At 35.1% G+C, this 20,125-nt stretch overlaps 1 protein-coding gene and 1 long non-coding RNA gene across 7 annotated transcripts in view; one reads left to right on the top strand and one right to left on the bottom strand.

Annotated features, from left to right (window-relative positions):
- Window positions 1–910: 910 nt before the first annotated feature.
- Window positions 911–20,125, bottom strand: part of ZDHHC21 (zDHHC palmitoyltransferase 21) — a 65,565-nt gene continuing 46,350 nt past the window's right edge. For 5 of the 6 annotated variants that reach the window (XM_045780268.2, XM_087869632.1, XM_087869633.1 and 2 more), the window contains 3 exons: window positions 19,519–19,635; window positions 8,443–8,486; window positions 911–7,895 (listed from right to left, as the gene is read on the bottom strand). In XM_045780268.2, coding sequence (XP_045636224.1) covers window positions 7,763–7,895; window positions 8,443–8,486; window positions 19,519–19,635 — 294 coding nt within the window. In that variant the 3' untranslated portion in view covers window positions 911–7,762. The other variant, XM_045780273.2, reaches the window with a different exon arrangement.
- The window catches only part of LOC123781016 (uncharacterized), a 13,818-nt gene continuing 3,532 nt past the window's right edge, over window positions 9,840–20,125 (top strand). The window contains exon 1 of the long non-coding RNA XR_006776578.2: window positions 9,840–9,979. This is a non-coding gene — a long non-coding RNA (uncharacterized LOC123781016). The remainder of the gene's footprint in view (window positions 9,980–20,125) is intronic.

The following is a 20,125-nucleotide window of genomic DNA, read 5'->3' as shown; positions in this document are numbered from 1 at the left end:
ACCAGTGTAGACTTTTCATTTAAACAAGTATATCTCAGATACATGGCTCCTGCTTGTCATCCTCCCTCTTTTCAATTTAGTCTCGTTATCTCTCAACTATTATTTTCCTTTTTACCATTAGCACTAGAAATGTTAGTGAAGATTTTCTTTAAATGCTCTTGAGGGACCAGACAAGGTAAAACAGACAATATAGCAGAACAGCCCTCAGATTTAAACATACGCACTGAATGAGAAAAAAAAAAAAAAAACCACCTGACATTTCAAAACACGATCTTTATATGGCACTTGGAACACAACACTATTAAAAGCCTTTCATCTTAGGGATAGAACATTAGACACAATTAGAGGTTGACACAAGTCCCCAGATATCACGGAATTTGCCCATTCATTAAACTTGCCTGTCAGATTTTTTAAAAGCCTACTCTGGGGACACACAGCCCACACAAGCATGGTCACCCATGCTCAGGCCGCCCACAGCCTATCCTGCTGCCCCCCCCCCCCGCCCCCAACATGTTAGACTTACAACTCACTTGTCTGAGTATCTGATTGTGGAGCAAATTCTTCCTACCGTATCACCTTAGCTGCTTCATTCTAAGGCAAAGTAGAACTTAATATTCATCCCTGGAGGACGACAAATAGTGGTGAACTACCCACCATCGATAACTTGAACAAGTAACTGCATTCAGCCACATTGACTTAAATAATACATAAACAAGCCAAAAAACTCAGATCCGATATTGTAGCAACAGAATCTAGGAAATACATTGTTGACAAGTAGAGAGAGACGTACTGTTGCTTCTTCCCATTTTGCTTACAAATTTTCCTTTTACCTCTAATGGCATGTACATATGCATTTCTATATATAATTCGATTGATCCTAAGTCACGTTTCATTTAAGTTACACACTTGATTCTTTTTTTTTTTTTCCATTCAGAAATCACTGCAAAACCATATACTGTATCTACATTCAAGGAGAGATTGATTTTCAGTTGATTGAAAATAATGCAAAACATTCTCAAATGTGATTGTCTACTTTTCCAATACATGAACGGTTAGCTTCGTGCCAGAAATTTTAACCATTTCTGTTGCAGTTTTAAAGACACTAAATAGGTGTCTTGAAAATCTGTAGAAAAAATAAGGAAGCGCGCTAGTGTACGTAGCAGTATGGCACTGGGACAAGTACAAGTATTTCTCGTGGGTATTTTCTCCCATTTTTTGGTAAAATGAACCACTAAACAGAATTAGCTTTTAAAATAATCTTACTCTAACTTTTTATGTAAAGTGAGTAACAACAACCAGCTTCTTTTCTGTGTGTGTTTTGGTGAAGTTCAATTTTCTATTAGTTTTGCTTAATTTGTAATCTGTGCATCTGCATTTCCTCTTGGGAAAATGTGTGTGTGCATGTGTGCGTGTGTGCGTGTATACACACATATATATTTTAAGGTGTTCTTTAATTTTATCTTTATTTGCAAAACAGACAAATGGCAACACGACTCTTCAGTGCCACTAAGGGTTACATACACCCCCGCCCTCACACATACACAGATGCAGGATGCCTCACTGCTAATCGGAATGGGCCCTTCACTTTTCATTGTAGCATTTTGTTTCAGCATTCATTAAAAGGGCTCAATAAGCTATGCAGCTCATTTTTAGAAATAAAAGGAGAGTTCTTATTATTTTTCACTTACTCCTGCAGAAAGAAAAACAAAATTAAAAAATCTTGTGAAAAGTGTTCAATTATATTTGTAACCTCAACCTATTAAACTACCATTGAACGTAGCCAATCTATGTTAAAATACAGAATGAAAAGCCATATACTAATATGTCTAACCATAAAAACATTCCAAATGGGAGACATTTAAAACCAATTAAACGGAGGCAGCAGTGTGCAAAAACGAAGATGTGTTAATCAAAATTGTTCTTAGGAACACTGTTTGCAAGGATGAGAGAAGAAAAGTCTCAGTCAACCAAAGGAAAAAAAAATTAACTCTTTGGTACAGGAATTAAAAATGTCACTCAATGCTAAAAGTGAGTAGCACCAGGATGTTTTAGTTGTTGAGGCTGTAAAATGCTAACTTCAGGCACCAGTAGGTTAAAATATCGCCCGATGCGCACTGGCGAGAGCAGAGAGCTTGCAATACGCAGACCATCTCCCCTTCGGTTAACAGCCCGTGCAGTCAGACCCTGTTCTTAGTCAAACGGGCAAGCCAAACCACAAAAAGAAACCCTCCTTTTGTTGTTGCTGTTTTGCCCACATCTTTGTTTATATATAAAGCTATCAATACCAGAAAGATCCAAGTGGTGAACGACTGTGCTGGGCACCACATTACGTGGGACAGGTATTCACGATACCAGCAGGTTAGGTGACTTTCGGGGCATCAAGAGTTCCGAAAGAGCGCACGTTTTAAAGTGAAAATCATCCTTTATATACAAATCCCTGATTTTTCCTCCGGTGACAAAATTTACTAGAATACTTAGTATCCTTTCTCTGCAATAGGAGGCTTGTACAAAAGGACCTGGTCTTTTCAAGCTTTTGGCAACCTCTTCACTGCTCCTCTGCATTCAATAGCTGCACCCTTCACGTTACTCGTAACACTCCAGGTGAGCATATGCTACATAATTACGATATTTAAAATTTAAAATCATTTCTCAAAGGCATCTGGCCAACTGATGAGAATCAGCAATATAAATAAAATGATTCTAACTAAATGTTTACGTGCAGTAGCAACTCTTACAGTAAAATGATATCAACAAGAGATAAGGCTCAAATGATTGTAGCCGGGGGGGGGGGGGGTGTTTCCTGATGTCACAGAGACTGCACCCTGTCAACCCTGTTGCTGAGATGCTGCTTACCCATGTCCTGTCTACCCTTCTCTCCACCCCTATACGTTCCCCTACTCTCTCTCTCCAATTTTGGCTACTCACTACTCACTTGTACCTGCCCTCTACGGTGGACAAGGGGACAAGGACAAATAATATTAAAAAAATATACAATGATAATGGAAAATACTAGCAATATCAACAACTGAAGAATTGTAAATACCACTGTTATTTCTGTTTCAAATCAGCACTAGCAGGAAGTATTACAACATCTGAAGAACAGACAAAAATGTAGTAAATTTTGTTGTTAAAAATTGCACAATGATAATGAAAGGAGACATCAGAGAAAACAGTCACTTTCCTGAAATTAAACCATCATCATCCCAAAGGCAGCAGAAATGCTAAATACTGGCTGATATATAAAATAACAACATGGGTTCAAAATACTTTAAGCAAATTGCTTCTATTACTTTCTCACATTCTACTGTAGAATATTCTAGAATTCAATTGAGAACGGCTAAATTCAGAGCACAATGAAATTTTTGATTTATAGATAAATTGAGGATGATTCTTAGAGTAGAAGGTAACAAATGTAGACATTAAATAATACACTCATTGAACTGTTAATTATATGGTTAATAACACTAGCAAGTAGAATATACTAAATGTATATGACTAACTACATTTGCTAATACTTACATTTTCAAAAGCAAGAGTAGGTTGGGTATAAAATCTAATGCTTGTATCTATTAGTAAATTATTTAATGTTTGTAAGTATAAGCTTTCCCAAATAAATTCTAGGTGTATTTACATATATTAGAGGTGATGTCAAAAATTTCTTTAATGAAGCAGCAACAGTTTAGTAAACTTGAGCTAGATAATCTATTCACACATGAAGCACAAGGGAATTAGTTAGAGACTAGAAAAAAGTCCAGGGAGAGACTAGCAGCTCTGTTCACATTAGTGACGTTGTAAACCGGGGCTGGACACACTGATTCCGTAGCGACACACGGGAGAACACTCAAACTGCCCTCTGATCTAATACATGGCAAACTGTGTGGCCATACTCTAAACTACTTCACACTTCCTGGTTGGAAGTGTTATTCTAACCTAAGTCTTCATGATTAGCATTCAGGAATAAGATATTCTTTTGGGTGAAACACACCTTCAAGTAATTACTTTTACGGAAGTGACTTGAAGAAGCCTGACAACAAATAGTTACAATCAGCCAGAACCCTTCGAGAAAACGACCTCCATTCCAAGCATTAGCAAAAACTCACCGATATTCAGTCTGCCAGAAGTGTTAACTTAGTCGTTATACTGAACGTTATATATGTTTACATGCTCCAACTCCATTACTATTAAAAGTAAACTACACTTTCTTCTGTTTAAACAGATTAATACATTAACTAAAATGTTAAATACAGCTATCTCTTATGTTAACCACAGATTTTTTTTTATACAACTCTTGAGTAAAATAGTATTTTTCTTATAATGGAACACCTTCATATATTTTAAAACTATATGTCTTGGTTACAAAGTACCAAAAGCTCTTTAACCAAATGCCTACTGTTTGGGGGATTCTGAACTCAGTCAATTTTGGCCTGTAATCTTGGGCCCGTAAACATGTTTGTTTACAGAAGAGAACAACAACAAATATAATTGTTCAAGAGGTGTAACCTAGAGCATCTAGTTAAAAACCTTTCATTTCCAGAAGCCCAACTACAAACTTGGCTGATGTAAAGCATCCTTTAACACATATTTTGCCTAAAACGAAATGGAATGTTTATAAGGAAATACTTCTTCCAACAAACAGATCACATCAGCAATCCCACTGCTCATAACTCTTTTCTAATGCTCAACATCATTACTTATTTTCAAGGTTATCCAAAATACATAACACAATGTCTACTAAAGTTACAGCTATAACTCTGAACAGGAGAGTTAAAAAAGAATGAAGAAAAGTATAGAAAGAATTATTAATCTCTTATTTTTGTAATGTAGTAGAATCAGTAAAAAAAAAAGTCATTCCAAAACAGATATAAAAAACTAAATGTATTTTTTTTAATATATTCATTAAAACACGTTAGGTACTTGCTTGCTGATGAACTACAGTAAGTTTCTGTGGTTTGTAACAAATTGGTCATTTTAGGTAATGTCTTTCCTAATTCTAAGGGCTGAATTTGCCAAGTAAGGTTTAAAATAAAATTCATGAACTGGTTTGCATTTGTTTATCCTGATCTGATAGAAATTTCTAACTGAGAGTAAAAAAATATGAGAACATACCTAAATGAAGCAAAGTAGTTACCACACTTACATGAACTAGACGTCGCCATCATAAACTGGAACACAGATTTTCATAAACCCTTACATTTTTGTACATACACTTCCTCTAAGTTCTAGCATGTTCAGAATTAGGCTATACAATTAATGTGGTGCCGTGTCTCTAGATACAGTATAATTACACCAATTAGCCAAAAGAGGGCGCAGACAGAACACAACTAGACTTAATGCACCCCCTAGGAAACTGACGGTTGGTTTCTTTCGAGTCGTGGCACAAGAATTATAAACCCAGTTAGGTGTGCTCACTTGAGAGTCCTGAAAGTTACAGCATAAGTATATACAGATATGCTTTAATATAGATTCTTATATAAATAGATTGATATATAGCATTTCTGCCATTCAAACAAAATAAATATATGCCTTGCCTAGTGTATCGGTTTGTATCCCAGTCATTTAGAGGAATCAAGTGGGGATCAGGACCAAGAAGAGTAAAGACAGAGGAGGGAAGAAAATGTGCCTAGAAGTGGTGTATCTAAGAAAAACAAAGACAACCTTCGGAGTGGGAAAGGGACCAGCTCTGGCTCTCACTGCTGAGGCGGAGGCTGGTACTGAGGACCTCCCAGCCACCTCCACGGTAGCTACTGCTACTATATGAAGTAACAGTATGTCCATAAAGCTCTCTGGGGGGGAGGCCCACAGTTGGCTTTGCTTTTCCTCAAGGGTCTCATTTGACAGGAATGTATACAGCATAAGGCATTTGACTGATATCTATCTATGTACCTACACATTACTTCCCTATAACAGTTCTGTCACCAGACCAGATTTGGTCAATATGTTAACTTGCACAAAACCCAACCCAGTTGCCTGACACGAACATACTAATTTTGTGGTTCATTAAGCTCTATAAATATACTTCTCAGATTAAATTTACTATGCATCTTATCAGCACCAATAAATATTTTCATCTGCCACTTCTAAATTTTTAAATAATAAAGCACTGCAGTCAGAACATGAAAGACATGGTATTTATATCTCTGAGAACAGCTTATTCAATTATTTTAGAAGATATTTACAATTCCTGAAAGAACTAACTACAGTATAGTTAATTGGCTGACAATGGAAATCTTCGGTTTCATGATTTCTCAGGTGTGACTCCTGACTCTCAAAACTAACTAAAAGGAAAATACAGATATGCTCCAAGAACAGCAGACCCCTTCAATCTTCTCTTCAAGGCAAAGACTGTGAGGACATACATTTTCTAAAAAGATATATGGATTTTGCAGTATTCTAATGGAAAAAAAAGGAAAAGCTGAATTTTTTTTCAAAGCATACTAAATGTCTTTTCACACAAATCTTCCATGGTTTCCAAGAGACCGTCATGTCACCATTAGCAATTTAAATTTGTATAAGCTAATGATAAATAGAGATCATTATATTTTCTTATATTAAGGTCATTTCTTACCATTAGCTACTAACAAAAGGTCTCTCAATCCAAATTTATAGTTGGCTGATTAAAATTTCATTTCAATTTGGGTGATAATAGGTATACAAAAGTTACTTATTTTTACTAGCAACTTCCTATAAATAAAATTTCATTATTAGTTGGCCAATATCTATTACATATAAACCTTCAATGTGTAATTTTATATCTACTAGTAGGTAAATAAAAGTAAAAAGTATATATATACACATATATATATGTTTTTCAAAAGCACAATATTCCTCTTTACACTGTACATTATATATTATCTGGTACACTAGCATTTTAAAAACATATGCATTCCAATATAATTGTACTAGAAAAGGTACCTGTGGAATTATTGCAAATTCTCTACCCTTTTTACTCATCAAAATCTTAGGGTAAAATAGAATACATGCTGTGTGGTCAAAAATTCTGCCTTGGAGCAATCATTTTAACAACGAATAATTACATCAGCAGGGAAAAGAAGTGGGAAAGTTAATATGGAAAAAATTAATCTTTCCTTTAAAATAAGGTAGGTAGTTGGTGTTTTTAGTGGTGTTTTTATTTTGTTTTTAGCGAAGAGAAAAACAGAGAACATTAGAGAGCTACTTCTAAGAAAACACTGCCCTTTTCCTATTGTTGTTTTTGGTTTTTGTTGTTGTTCAATTCTATGCTGCATTAAAAAAATCCTGCAGCACATACAAAAGGCAGTATTGCTATTTAAATTATGATGTATTTGAAGAAGAAAATTTACATATAATATAAGGTGTATCAACTTTTGTAAACCCGAAGAATTAAATTCAGATTTGGTTAGTACTGCTTAAGAGTGAAAGATTTAAATAAACATCTGAAATTTCCCATAAATTAAAATCTATAACATTGTCAGTACTAAAAAAAATTATGTACAATTATTTTATCTCAATCACTGCCTTTGGGGTCTAATCACAAAAGCATTTAAAGAAACCCCTGTGGAAAGCTAATTTAAAAGTAAACATGCTTTAAAACTTAAATATAGATCTCGTATTAGTCCCACAACAGGATCAAGATCACTATTAAAATAAAGCCTGGGGCACATTATGATGCCTAAGATTGGTGGGTGGATTTTAATTGACTTGAAGACTGTCATAGTTCTATTATCAGAAAACCTGTAACGCATTTCCAGCATGGAGGACCCATCTGTGCCCACCATCCATCTGTTTAGACGTGATTGGCAAAGTGGTAGGGAACTCGCAGTGGTTGCCTCTGCCTGAAAGGAATAAACCACAGGATCTTCCAACGAGTGCCAAAAACTTCTGAGAAGGTCTGCTGCCATGGCTTTCGGGGCCTCGATCTACAGAAGACAGCATTATTAGTGAAAGACAGCACTCCCATGGTGCACTTCAGTCAGCTAAAACAATACAGGTTGGCTGGGGATCCATTACTGGACTCTGATGAATTGTGTCCCAGCATCACAAATACAGCTTTTCTTTCATTCTGGCATGCAGCTGAGTTTTAACTCTGGATAGCAGATATTGTATCTGTGTCGTCAATCAACCTAGGGCAACTTTTGAAGCAGAGGAGAATCTCGGGATTAACAGAATGTGTGTCAACAACACAGTAGCAAATCTCTTTTGATGTACTTTCGGGACAAATAATTTAACTTACTTTAGTTAGACAAGGAACAAGAAAGATCAGTACTTATTTTGTTTGAAAACTATCATGGCTTGAAGACCCCTACTGGAAGACTGGATTATGCTTGTCTAGCTCAGGCCTTAGACCGGGCCCCAAGAAAAAGCCATCATTATGTTATCTTTCCACTACGTGCACACATTTTTCAAATGCGGCCAGCTGTTTCCATTTTTAAATAAGAGCACTACAGACTTCACGTTTATACTTACATTTCTTCACAACAGTTTGACATCTTTTCAATAGATGTTGTATCCTATCAAAAATTAAAGAAAAATTATACTCAGATGGAACAAAGTTATCAAGGCTTTATTCTATATCTACTTTATGAGGCTTTTCATCATATTCAGAGAATATTCTAAAGATTTAAACAGTTTACATATGGGTACTAAGAATTTTAAATTAACCGCATACATTGCTGAAATCCCCTTGACAAAAACAGAATGAACATTACACTGTGCCAAAGAACAAAATATTCAATTACAAAACCTCACAAAAATTGTAGGAGTCTCACTTTATTAAAATATAACCTTTTATTACATTTGCTTTCTTTGATAATTCTTTTAAAAGTCTAGGATTTATTTTTAATTCAACCGTCAGTGAATATGCACTAAAAATACCAAAATGACGAATGGAAGGCACTCATGAACAGAAAACCGCCAAGAGCTAAAGAGGGCTACTGGTTCTGGATTTCCATAAACAAACACAAAACCAACAAGGCAAGGTACGCCTTTGCCGTATTACAGCATCTATTACTCTGAAAACTAGAGTGAAATATTTCCTTTTTTTTTTAACAGGAAAATCAGGATCTTCCTAATAATACAATTTGTTTTCTATAAAGCTCTAACACAAATATGCAAGTGAAACGATTCAACAAAGAGAAGACCGTTTCTAGACATGCTGGCTTCACTTACATTAAGAGAAAATCCATCACTAGACTGAGAAACTGTGGTGGTAAGTAATAGCCAGAAAATCAAAACACAAATCACACAATCTTATTTTAGACATATATTTACATTTTAAACATACTTCAAAGTATTACAAAAGAAAATATGTTCTTTTAGGTTTATGGAAAAAGTGAGAGAAGTTTTCCTCCTCTTATCTTCTCCTTCAAGAGGCTGCTCACACACGGCAGGGGGACCACACTGTTATTAAATGGAACCACTCATGCAAATATCTGGGGTGCCGACTCCAATCCCAAGGACTTCTTTGGCTGTAGAACTCTCTTCCAATGATACTAACAAACGAAAAATCTTGTTACAGCACTTAACATCAACAGCTCACAGTATTCAGTTCTTAATGCATGAATAGTTGAATAACTATAGCTAGCCCACATACGAGAAAATAAATCTATTTTTTTAGATGACAAAGTCACCAATAGCAGTGTTTCACTTCCATATTTCCTGGGAATTGGTGACAAGATTGTAGATTCGCCACATATTCCATATTCATTAGTTTTCCTATCATGCTTTGAAATTCATGGTATCCAATGACAAGTCTATTTATAATTAACTTTTCTCAGTTCTGTTGCATAATTTCCTCAGAATAACGTTTCACTTTGTGACAACACAGTCTGCAAATACATGAGGACGTTGATCATGGGCTTGGAGGAAAGTGGGGCCTCTGCTTCCACATCTGCACGGAAAGTGAATGAAGTAATTTGAACGGGTTCTTAGCACTGACGGGTGACACGCTGCCCCAAAACACTGTGGGAGCTTGTGCAACCAGGCCAAGGAAAAGACAGGACAGGTAAGTAAATGGCCTCAAATCACAGCTGTGGATAATACTTACAAACTATTTCGGGATAAGGCAGGCGACTACAAAGTCAGGCTAGTACACCCATGATTATAGGAAATTTTTACTGGGCATAAGTTTACCGTTTGATCAAAACTTTGAGGTACTTATTTGTGGCAATAAAAGAATCAATCTCGAAGACTTTGGATTTAGGCTTCATATGCAAAAAGCTTTTATTTCCAAGTGCTTTTGACATCTTTCCAGAATCTGGTTCAAGAAGTAAGTAGAATAGTACCTGTTAAGTCATCATAAACAGATGGTTTTTCTATCAAAGAATGTGATGTTTACCATGACTTTTTGAACAGGATTTGTGAGGCTAGCCAAAAAAGGCTCTTTCCCCCCTCTCTAGAAATAGCAAATGCTTATCTCTGTCTGAAACTCAGCTATCAAGAATACCGTTCTAAGAAAAAAAAACACGATTTGTATTTGAATAGCCAAACATGGCACAAACATGGCCCTGGCACTTACAGAGCATGCTCAGAGCGACACAAGTCAACCTGCTATCACATTTGCAAACACAGGAAGAACTGCAAACTAGAGGAGGAGACCGGGTTCCTAATGCGAGAACACTGAAAACTGCTAGTGCCAGAAGTGCCAAATGAGGTTTAATATACATTTTTGGGTGTGTTGCAAAGCAGGGAAATGTGGAATATTTTAGAAAAAATGAACTAAAAATAATTAAAATAGATTTTGGTGCAGATAACTTCATTCAGCATAAAAAATTCAATACCTTTAATGACCATCGGGAAATGACCAATAAGATATTTGCCATCTTTAAGGAGTAGAAATATAATTTATAAATTCTTAGTTATACATAAAACTCAGCTATCCAGAAAAATTCGTTCTTCAAAGAATGATAAGAAACAAGGTTTTATATATGGTATATTGTCTACAATCAGGGTATCTTATGTCCAGAAAAATATTTATGTCACGATGATGGGTCTTATGACCAAAACACCTAGGACTTCCATCAATCCACATAACTAAGAGACACATGAAAATCCTTTCCTATTTTATTTTTAGAGAGAGGGAGAGAACGAGTGAGCACATGCAAGTGAGGGGGGAGGGGCAGAGGAAGAGGGAGAGAGAATCTTTAGCAGGCTACACACCCAGTGCAGAGCCCAATGCCGCCTGACCTCACAGCCCTGAGACCATGACATGAGCCAAAATCAAGAGTTCAATGCTTAACCAACTGAGCCACCCCGGCGCCTCTGCTTTCTTATTTTAAAACCTGAAAGTTTATTTTCTAAAAAAAGAATAAGCTGGAAACAGCAAGACCTATGTGGGCCTTGCCTATTCTATCAACCGATACTTAATCTTCTCCTGCTGGCTGATCTTATCCTAAGAAGTGATCTTTCAGGTTCAATCTGAGAAGGTAAGTAAAAATATCCTAACTAATAAGATTATATCTGGAATAGGGGGTAAAAAAGTTTCCTAACGGAGGAAAGTATTTATTGTTTGTTAGAAAAATTAGGAGGAGTGGGGGCCAGAGAGCAAGAATTTATCACCAGACATTTCCTGGTTAGCAGTCCTGAGAATCTGGCCCTCTTGGAACAGACAGCTTGATGATACAATCCATCCAACTGACTCATCCTGCTTTGAGTTCGTTTTCACTGAGCAACACTGCCATATATGTTGTCGTACAGGAGAAAGAATGTGCTGGAAAGTCCTTTGGCACACCTGACGACTGCACATAAGGGAATAAACAGTCAATCTGGTTTATACGACTATCGCTTTTAAGTCTGGAAGGTAGGAGTCATTGCTTCTGGACCTAACTCTGGAAACATTTTCAAAATGGACTTTCTCCACCTGCCAAACTGAAAACTTGATGCACGTTAAGAGCATTCTATCACAAAGACATGAAGACAGTTCAAACTAACCTCGTTGATCGCCTATACTCTTTATTCTTACTTTACTCTGCTGTACATACCTAATTCAGTGATTCTGTTGATTTAATCTGGAGTTAACAAAACTGCTCAGGAACTTTTTTCACAACCAGAGATTATATACCTGTTTTATCTATTACTAATGTCTATTAATTTTAAGACAGACTTTTGTTTGACTTCCCAGCACCTCTTATCAACGTATGGACAGTAGCTTTGTACCTTCCATAGCACCTAGCAGCATATGTTGCGTCGAGTGGGTACTCAATATATGTTTGCAGCACCAAAATCACTGAACATGGACAGAAATAGCATCATTCCTTAACTTTTTTCACTGCAATCCAAAGAGAGAACATTTCCTGTTAATCATAGCTCTCTCTCCTTCTATTAAGACAGGACTCACTATATTTCAAAATAATCGGTTCTTTAAGCAGCTATCTCCAACAGAGGACCAGCTATATCTTTAACAGAGAGCTGAAGTTCACATAAACATTTAATCAATCATGCAACCAAAGTGAGAAGGCAGCAGATCTTACGTGTATAGTCACTGAAAATCTCTTTTCAAAATAATTCCTGTACTTCTCTTCACCAAGCCACTTTCTGCCTGTATAAAACCTTAGGAAAGGTACTAAAACTCTGTATATCAATTTTCAAATAATAATTCCTTACTCATAGGTTTTTATAGGTATTAAATGAGTTACTATATGTTAGAGCCCTTAATAACTCCTCAATAAATGGCAGTCCTACTCTTTACTGATATTGCCTACTATACCTTTGATTGATATTGCTTCCTACTATATATACTCTTTTTTGAGAGGGCTTAGAGATATAATATCTCAATTACATCAGAATATAACTTCTAAAAGGTGGATTTTATAATGAAAGATAAAATGACAGGGCCTACGGGAGACTACACAGATATAACCCCATGTCTACAAAGGAGCTTATAATACAATTGAAAAAATAAGTTCTATGTACATAAACCAGGATTCATTTACTCATTTATCCATCTATCAAAAATTTACCAAGGACCTATTATAACACAGTCCTTAGCATCAAGGAGCTTACAGTCTAGTGAAAGTAGTCAGGTATACAAGATAACTGTACAGAAATACACAGAGAATGCCAGAGAGAATAGAATGGTTACATACAGCAACATATTGTTTAAGTAAACCTTATGCTAAATATTTGAAACCGCTGGAAACTATGTTCCCAATCAACACTCCAGGTCAACTACTCTTACATTTTTAATACAAAATTATACTTCCAATAAGATTTTTGGTTACCAGTATACTGGTAAGATGGTCTAATGTGCCTCTCTGGCTGAGATTTAGGGAGTAACTAATACATTGACAAAATGTGACAGAGAGAAGCACACGAATCGTTGTGGGAAAGATGTACAAGTTCACTGTAAGTATCGGATTCAGCGTTTTCTCCAATCCTACAGCAACGTTCTAAACAGATAAAAAATTCATGTAGATTCAGAGCATGAGAAAGTAAGATGAATGTTTGGGTAAAAATGCAAGTAAAATGTTTAGCTTCTTTACTAAAAAAGGCATCGATTTAATCACTAGAGCAATTAGTAATGCTTTGAGAAAATTAAAATGCAGTTATTCCTATGGAAGAACTTCTAGCCATAGATTGAAATAGTTTGTAATGACTTGTAATTTTATCAGAAATACGAGGAGGTCATGACACTGAGCCAGAGAGATAAACATAAATCTATTTTTCACAAAAGAACATGTTTATGCTGAAGAGCAATCCGATCCCACAAGGAGTAATTGTGATGCTAGCAGGCATTTTTTAACAAGACTACTTGCATATTACTGTGCAGTGTAACTTAGTATGTATTTAAACTAATTCCTTGGCAAGGGGGAAACTAGGTTCTATAAAGTGCTCTATATATTCAAAGCTCAAAGAAATATTAATTAGCTAATATTCGTGTATAATATTAAAAGCATATAAGAAATGGCACTTAAAGTCTTAATGATTTTTCTAGGTTTTTAAAAGCCACTGAGAAGATATTTCATGTAATATTACAACTAGAAGTATTTTATTAGAAATATGTTTTGTTTTTCTTAAATAAAACATATAATTCAGAAAAGAAAAGAAAATGCTATACAGAGCGCCCTTTACAAAGACGTTAAGTGAGCTGGGCTCAGCATAATTAACGATGATTTCCATATTTGCAACGCTGATCTGGAGTTGAGTAAACCAGACATAATTTGTACAGAGACTGTACTGAATGATGCTAAGTCACCGCATTGATTCAGTGGGATACTTGGCAAAATTTAATTCTAAGGATTAATAATCTCAGGACTACATTTCTGGGTACATATTGAAAGGCAGGTAAGCCCACTAACTGTCTGATTAATGAGAACGCTATTTAATAGATAATCTCATTTAAACTAACTGAACATGTTGAACGTCAGATACTTCTCACTGCATAAGATAACCAAGTTAAAATTAAGTCACCCCTGCATTGGTGATTCTTTCTGTATTTAAGTAACCATGAGTCAGTATGTGGGGGGTGGGGGGACACTTCCCCCCTTTTAATTTGAAAAGCTTTCCTTTAAGCTATCTTTGGGAATCCAAGCAGAGTCCAACAACAGTACCTGTGAGACCAAATGCAAAAGCTCAGTTTTTTTCTTGGAGAATTTAAAGCACAAAATCGCAGCGAAATACATCTTCCCCACCCTACCCTCAACCTCCCCACAACTGAGAAAAGCACTATGCTCCAGAGACGCCATCAGAAGCTTGAGCTATTATATAAACTCCGCGGTGCCCAGAAAACAAAAATGCTTGTATACAAAATTGAGATAAACTGTCAGAGCGGTGTCATGGTACACAATAGCTCACTGTCAGAGCCTCACCAGAAGGCGCTGCAGCAGCTGTTACATCGCTTCTTGATGAACTCTCCCCAAGCCCAGTGACTGAAAACATGACTAACACAATCATCCAGCACTGTTAGTACTGGTGCTCATCAGAATGGACGTTATTCTTGGCTGTGTGTGAACCCCTGCTCAATAAGAAATTCTGACAACATCAATTACATTAATAACAACATCACTATCCATTTCATTCGGAAACAGAAACAGAAAAAAGGCTAAACGGGCTAAGTAAGGAGTAATTAGAGTAATCTGTTCTCTAAATAAAGAATGCTTCAAAGCAGACTGCTTTGAAAACATTTTAACTTCGGTATTAATTTTAGTAAAAATGCACAAACATGTATTTCAACATATGTCTAAAATTAAATCTAAAAATAACCAAAGGTAATCCTTTAAAATTGGTTTTAAGATTAGTCTATTCCACAGAAACATCTGGTGGTGTTGAGATCTTTTAACCTTGGAAATGAGATTAGAAATCCACTGTTTTTAAATTTAATTTCTAGTTATTTTATCTGGGTCACAGATAATCTGCTCTTGCTAAATCTAAAATGACATCAGATAATCATGACTGTGATTATCCTGTTACCTTCTACTATCAATAAGAAGACAGGATCTTCCCTTTCGCATGAAGAGAAATGATTTATTTATTCCAAGTAAGAACAAGTAATGGGGAAAAAATTACTGAAAACAGATGTGTTGCTTCCTCAAAGCCTCAATCTAAACCAAAAAAAGACAGCATTTATTTTGCCTGTTTGTTGTCTAATAGGCCTATATTCAAGTTATGTAATGACATAGTTTATATAATGAAATAATACTCCTACCAGTGTTTTCTCGAAATGCTTCCTCGTCTTTGGGTACAGGAATAGGGGAAGGAAGAAGACTTCAGTGGAAGGATTAAATTTACCGTGATTTCTTCTTCTTCTTTTCTTTCTTATGCTACCTAACAAATCCATCACTTCTTTCACATTTGTGAGAGATACATGGATTCAAATTATGACAAAACACACCCAGGTGTGAAATTTCCTCTGGATAGTCTTAATTTTTTTCATAAAATGAAAACAGCAAGCATACTGTATTTAAAAAAAGAGTAAGCAAAATCTCTATATTTTTAATTTTAATTAAAATATTAACTTCTATTTTATTTAAATACTACTAATTCATTAGATTTAAAATTAATACTGAGGTTTAACCACCTTAAATAATTAAGTCTTAAAGAGCCTTAAATCAATGTGAAGAGGAGTGCATTCTGGAAACCTTAAAAGAATTTTTTTTTTTAATCCAAAAAGAATGATGCTAGAAGGTCACTATGAAAGCCCAGGTAAATGGAATTGAAATTGACTGTAATTGTTCAAAGTACTTGGATTCAAGAGGAAGTAGGGTGAGTAAAGACTGGACTAATGAATGTATGCATTCTTTTTTGAATGTTTCACAAATGTATAATTTCTACAGACATCAGAACTGTCTAGTGAAGAGTATTCTGAGAGGGTACTACATGTATACAGAAAGAAATGAAACTTTTGGAGGAAGCATTATATAACAAATGTAGTTTCTACTGAGTTTTAGAAATATCAAAACATCAGAACCAACCTCCCCAGCTTTAGACAATGAAATGTTCTTCAATATCATAGCAAAAGAAAAAAATCATGCAATTTGAAAAATATTAACATGTTGGTAATATGGAATAGAGTCAGAACAGAATCTGATATTATACATCCTTTAAAAACCAAGAGATTCAATAAATAACTTTAGGGTCAACTCAGAAGTGAACATTCAAATTTCAGAGTGGGGATTCTTAAAAGATTTTGAAGCTTTTGTTGCCACCCCCCCCCACTCTCCAAAGCTTCTGGGGCTGCTGGGGGAGAAGGAAATTGCTGCCCCCAGCTATAAACCCCAACGGCCCTCGTAAGTAACTTGTACTCTTAGCAGCAACGTCCCAAATGTCCATTTCCAGTCATTCATCAGAAGAAATCGAAAAAAAAATCTGAGAATTCTCATTCCAGGAGATATAAATATATACCAATGATTTTGGTAAATCCAAAAGTGAAAATTCAAAAAATGCCAAGTATAATCTGGCAATTCTAATATCACTTATAGACAGACTATAATTATGAATTAGTATAAAAGTAGAGAAAAAATTTTAGGCAAAGACCTACTCTCATCCTCACCACTGTTATTAATACCATGTTAGTTGTCATCATTAGAGAAGTCAGGAGATACCGCAAAATATTTCAAGCTGAGTAACAATAAAAACAATTTAAAGAGACATTATACAATCCATGAACAGCCAATAAGAACATGAAGGGGAAAAAATGTAAACAAGCACTGAGCTCTATTAATGATTTGGATGGTGAACAATTTGATGCCTCTGATTTATTTTGATATGTATCAAAACAAATAACAGGTTGATTGACAGTTTGATAGGAAATAAAGCAAGTTTTCTAATGTTAATTGTGGTTGGGTATTCACTGTAAAATTCTTTAAAATTTCCTGTGTGTTTAATGTTTTTCCTATAAAACCTAGGGAGGAAAGGTTATTATGAGTACCTTATAAAGTATGCAACCACAGGTTATATAAGAAATCTGTTTACCCCCCACTTCTGACTGTATTCTTCCCATTTTATTCAGACACTAGTTACCACTACCTGTATCTAGTTCTCCACCCCTAGGCAACCACTAATCTCCTTTCTCTTTCTCCAGACTTGCCTATTCTGGACATTTCACATAAGTGGAATCACACAGATGCAGGGCCTTTTGTGACTGGCCTCTTTCACTTAGCATAACGTTTTCAAGGTTCATACATGTTACAACATGTATCAGTACATCACTTCTTGTTATGGCAGAATAAACATCCACTGTATGGATAGTCCACATTTTGTATATCCATTCATCAGCTAACAGATACCTGGATTGCTCTCAGTTTGGGGCTATTATGTATGAATAATGTTGCTATAAATATTCATGTACAAATGTTTGCACGGACATACGTTTCATTTCTCTTGGGGATACACCCAGGCGTGGATCTGCTGAATGAAATGATAATTCCATGGTTAACTTTTTAAAGCACTGCCAGACTGTTATCTGTCCGCACTGTTTTCCATGCCCACTAGCAGTGTGTGAGGGTTCTGATTCCTCTATGTCCGGACCGACCTTTGTTACTATGTTTTTTTTTTTTTTTATTACAGCCATCCTGGCGTGTATGAAGTGGTACCTCATCATGGTTTTGATTTTCATTTCCCTGATAACCAATGATGTTGAGCATCTTTTCATGTATTTGTTGTCCATTGGTATAACATCTTTGAACGAAATGTGCCTTCGGATCCTTTGGTGATGTTTTAATTAGGCTGTTTTTTTAGTATTGAGTTATAGTTCTCTAACCTAGATATAAAAGTCCCCTATCGGATACAAAATTTACAAATATTTTCTCCCATTCCATGAGCTGCCTTTTTACTTTTTTGATTGTGTCCTTTGAAGCACAAAAGTTTATAGTTTTATTTATCCATCTTTTTCTTGGTTGTTTGCACTTCTGGTGTCATATCTAAGACACTATTTCCTACTCCAAAATTTACTCCTTTGTTTTCTTTTAAGAGTTCTACAGTTTTAGATCCTACATTTAGGTCTACGATCCGTTTTGAGTTAATTTATGTATATGGTGTGAGGTAAGGGTCCAACTTTATTCTTTTGCATGTGCATATCTAGTTATCCTAGCAGCATTTATTGAAAAGACTTTTCTTTCCCCCATTGAATAGTTTTGGCACACTTGTTGAATATCAGTTGACTATATTTACATACATATATCTCTGGACTTTCAATTCTATGTCATTTATCTATATGTGTATCTTGTGCCAGTAGCGTACTTTTTTGATTACTGTTACTTAAGTTTTGATAACACTTTTTTCTTACTGTACATTGTTCTCACTGAACATATTCTGGTAAACACTTAAGTTTACATACACTATACATAACAATGGAGATCTTTTTTAACATACATGTTTATTCATACACATCAATAAATAGTTTCTACAAAATAAATGTGTAGAGGTTGATCAAAAGGACTGTGCATTTTAAGGTTTGATACACACCGACAATTTCAAAAGGGTTATCCCAATTTACCCCCATCAACGATATAGGAGAAAACCTTAACCTACATCTCCCACAATGCAGTATATTACCAAACTTTTAAATCCTTACTCAATATAATTTTTCTCACTTTTTGAACTTCTCTGTTGTGATAAATCCTACTTGGCTAATAAATACATGCCAAAAAAAAAAAAAAAACCAGTCAGACCCAGTTACTAATAAAATGTTTCTACCAGCAACTCCACTTTCTGGAATTTAACTTAAATACTTTAAAGAGGAAAAAGAGATGTTCAAAGTAGTGTTATTTGTAATATAGAAAAAAGATTACGTTGATCAACAGGAAAACTGTTAATTAAAATATGCTATATTCACTGAACAGAGTATATCCAACTATTAAAAGCTATAAACATGAGTTTGTAGCCATATAGAAACATGCTCATTTTTAAAAGCAGGATACAAAATTGTATATATACTCTGTACACCGATTGTAACTACGTTAATTACACAGGCATATGGAAACAAAAATATATAAATGACTATGTGGTAATTTTCTCCTTTAATTTCTAAACTTCTTGTCACTTCTTAGAATTAAGTTCGTAATTAGGGGATAAGTTCATAAATACATTACATTAAAAAAATATACTTACTGTGATGATGCCAATTAGTTGAGTATAAAAAAGTCCAGTTATTCCAACTAACATAGTAATGCCCATAAAGGCAGCTAGTCTCATTATGGCCAATTCATGTCTAACAACAAAGAGGTCCTATAAGAAGAAGAGAGAATAAAGACTTAAAAACAAATTGAAAAGTTACTTGTAATTGCAATAACAGTCAAGAATTAACCCATAACATTGACTCGTATTATCTTAAAGAAATACTCTCCCCCTTTTGATTTTATTACACTTAATCAATATATAAATATTTTAAAATTTCAAAAATAACTATTTTTAATTCATAGTAGCAAGCCGGAAAATAGAATTTTTACTACTCTTGTGTTGAAAAACCTTAATCCTAAAGTTGTAAATTAGTCACACTTACTTACTGTTTGTAGCAAAAAACAAAAAACAAAACAAAAACCTCCAAAAAACACAAACAAAACATACAGTGTACAATCTTTGGTTCCACAAAAGGAAATTTTATTATTATCCTGCTAAAGAGTTTGAATGTACAAGCCTGATTCATGGTATTAAAGTTCAGGTGACCAAGGTACCCAGAGATTATGTCACTGAGTCAAACTGAGGGGGAAACACTGGT

The sequence above is a fragment of the Ursus americanus genome, chromosome 18 (assembly GCF_024610735.1).
Source record: "Ursus americanus isolate L20-20 chromosome 18, mUrsAme1.1.p, whole genome shotgun sequence".
NCBI lineage: Eukaryota > Metazoa > Chordata > Mammalia > Carnivora > Ursidae > Ursus > Ursus americanus.
The sequence above is the reverse complement of the archived record's forward strand: the minus strand, read 5'-3'. Positions and strand labels throughout refer to the sequence as shown.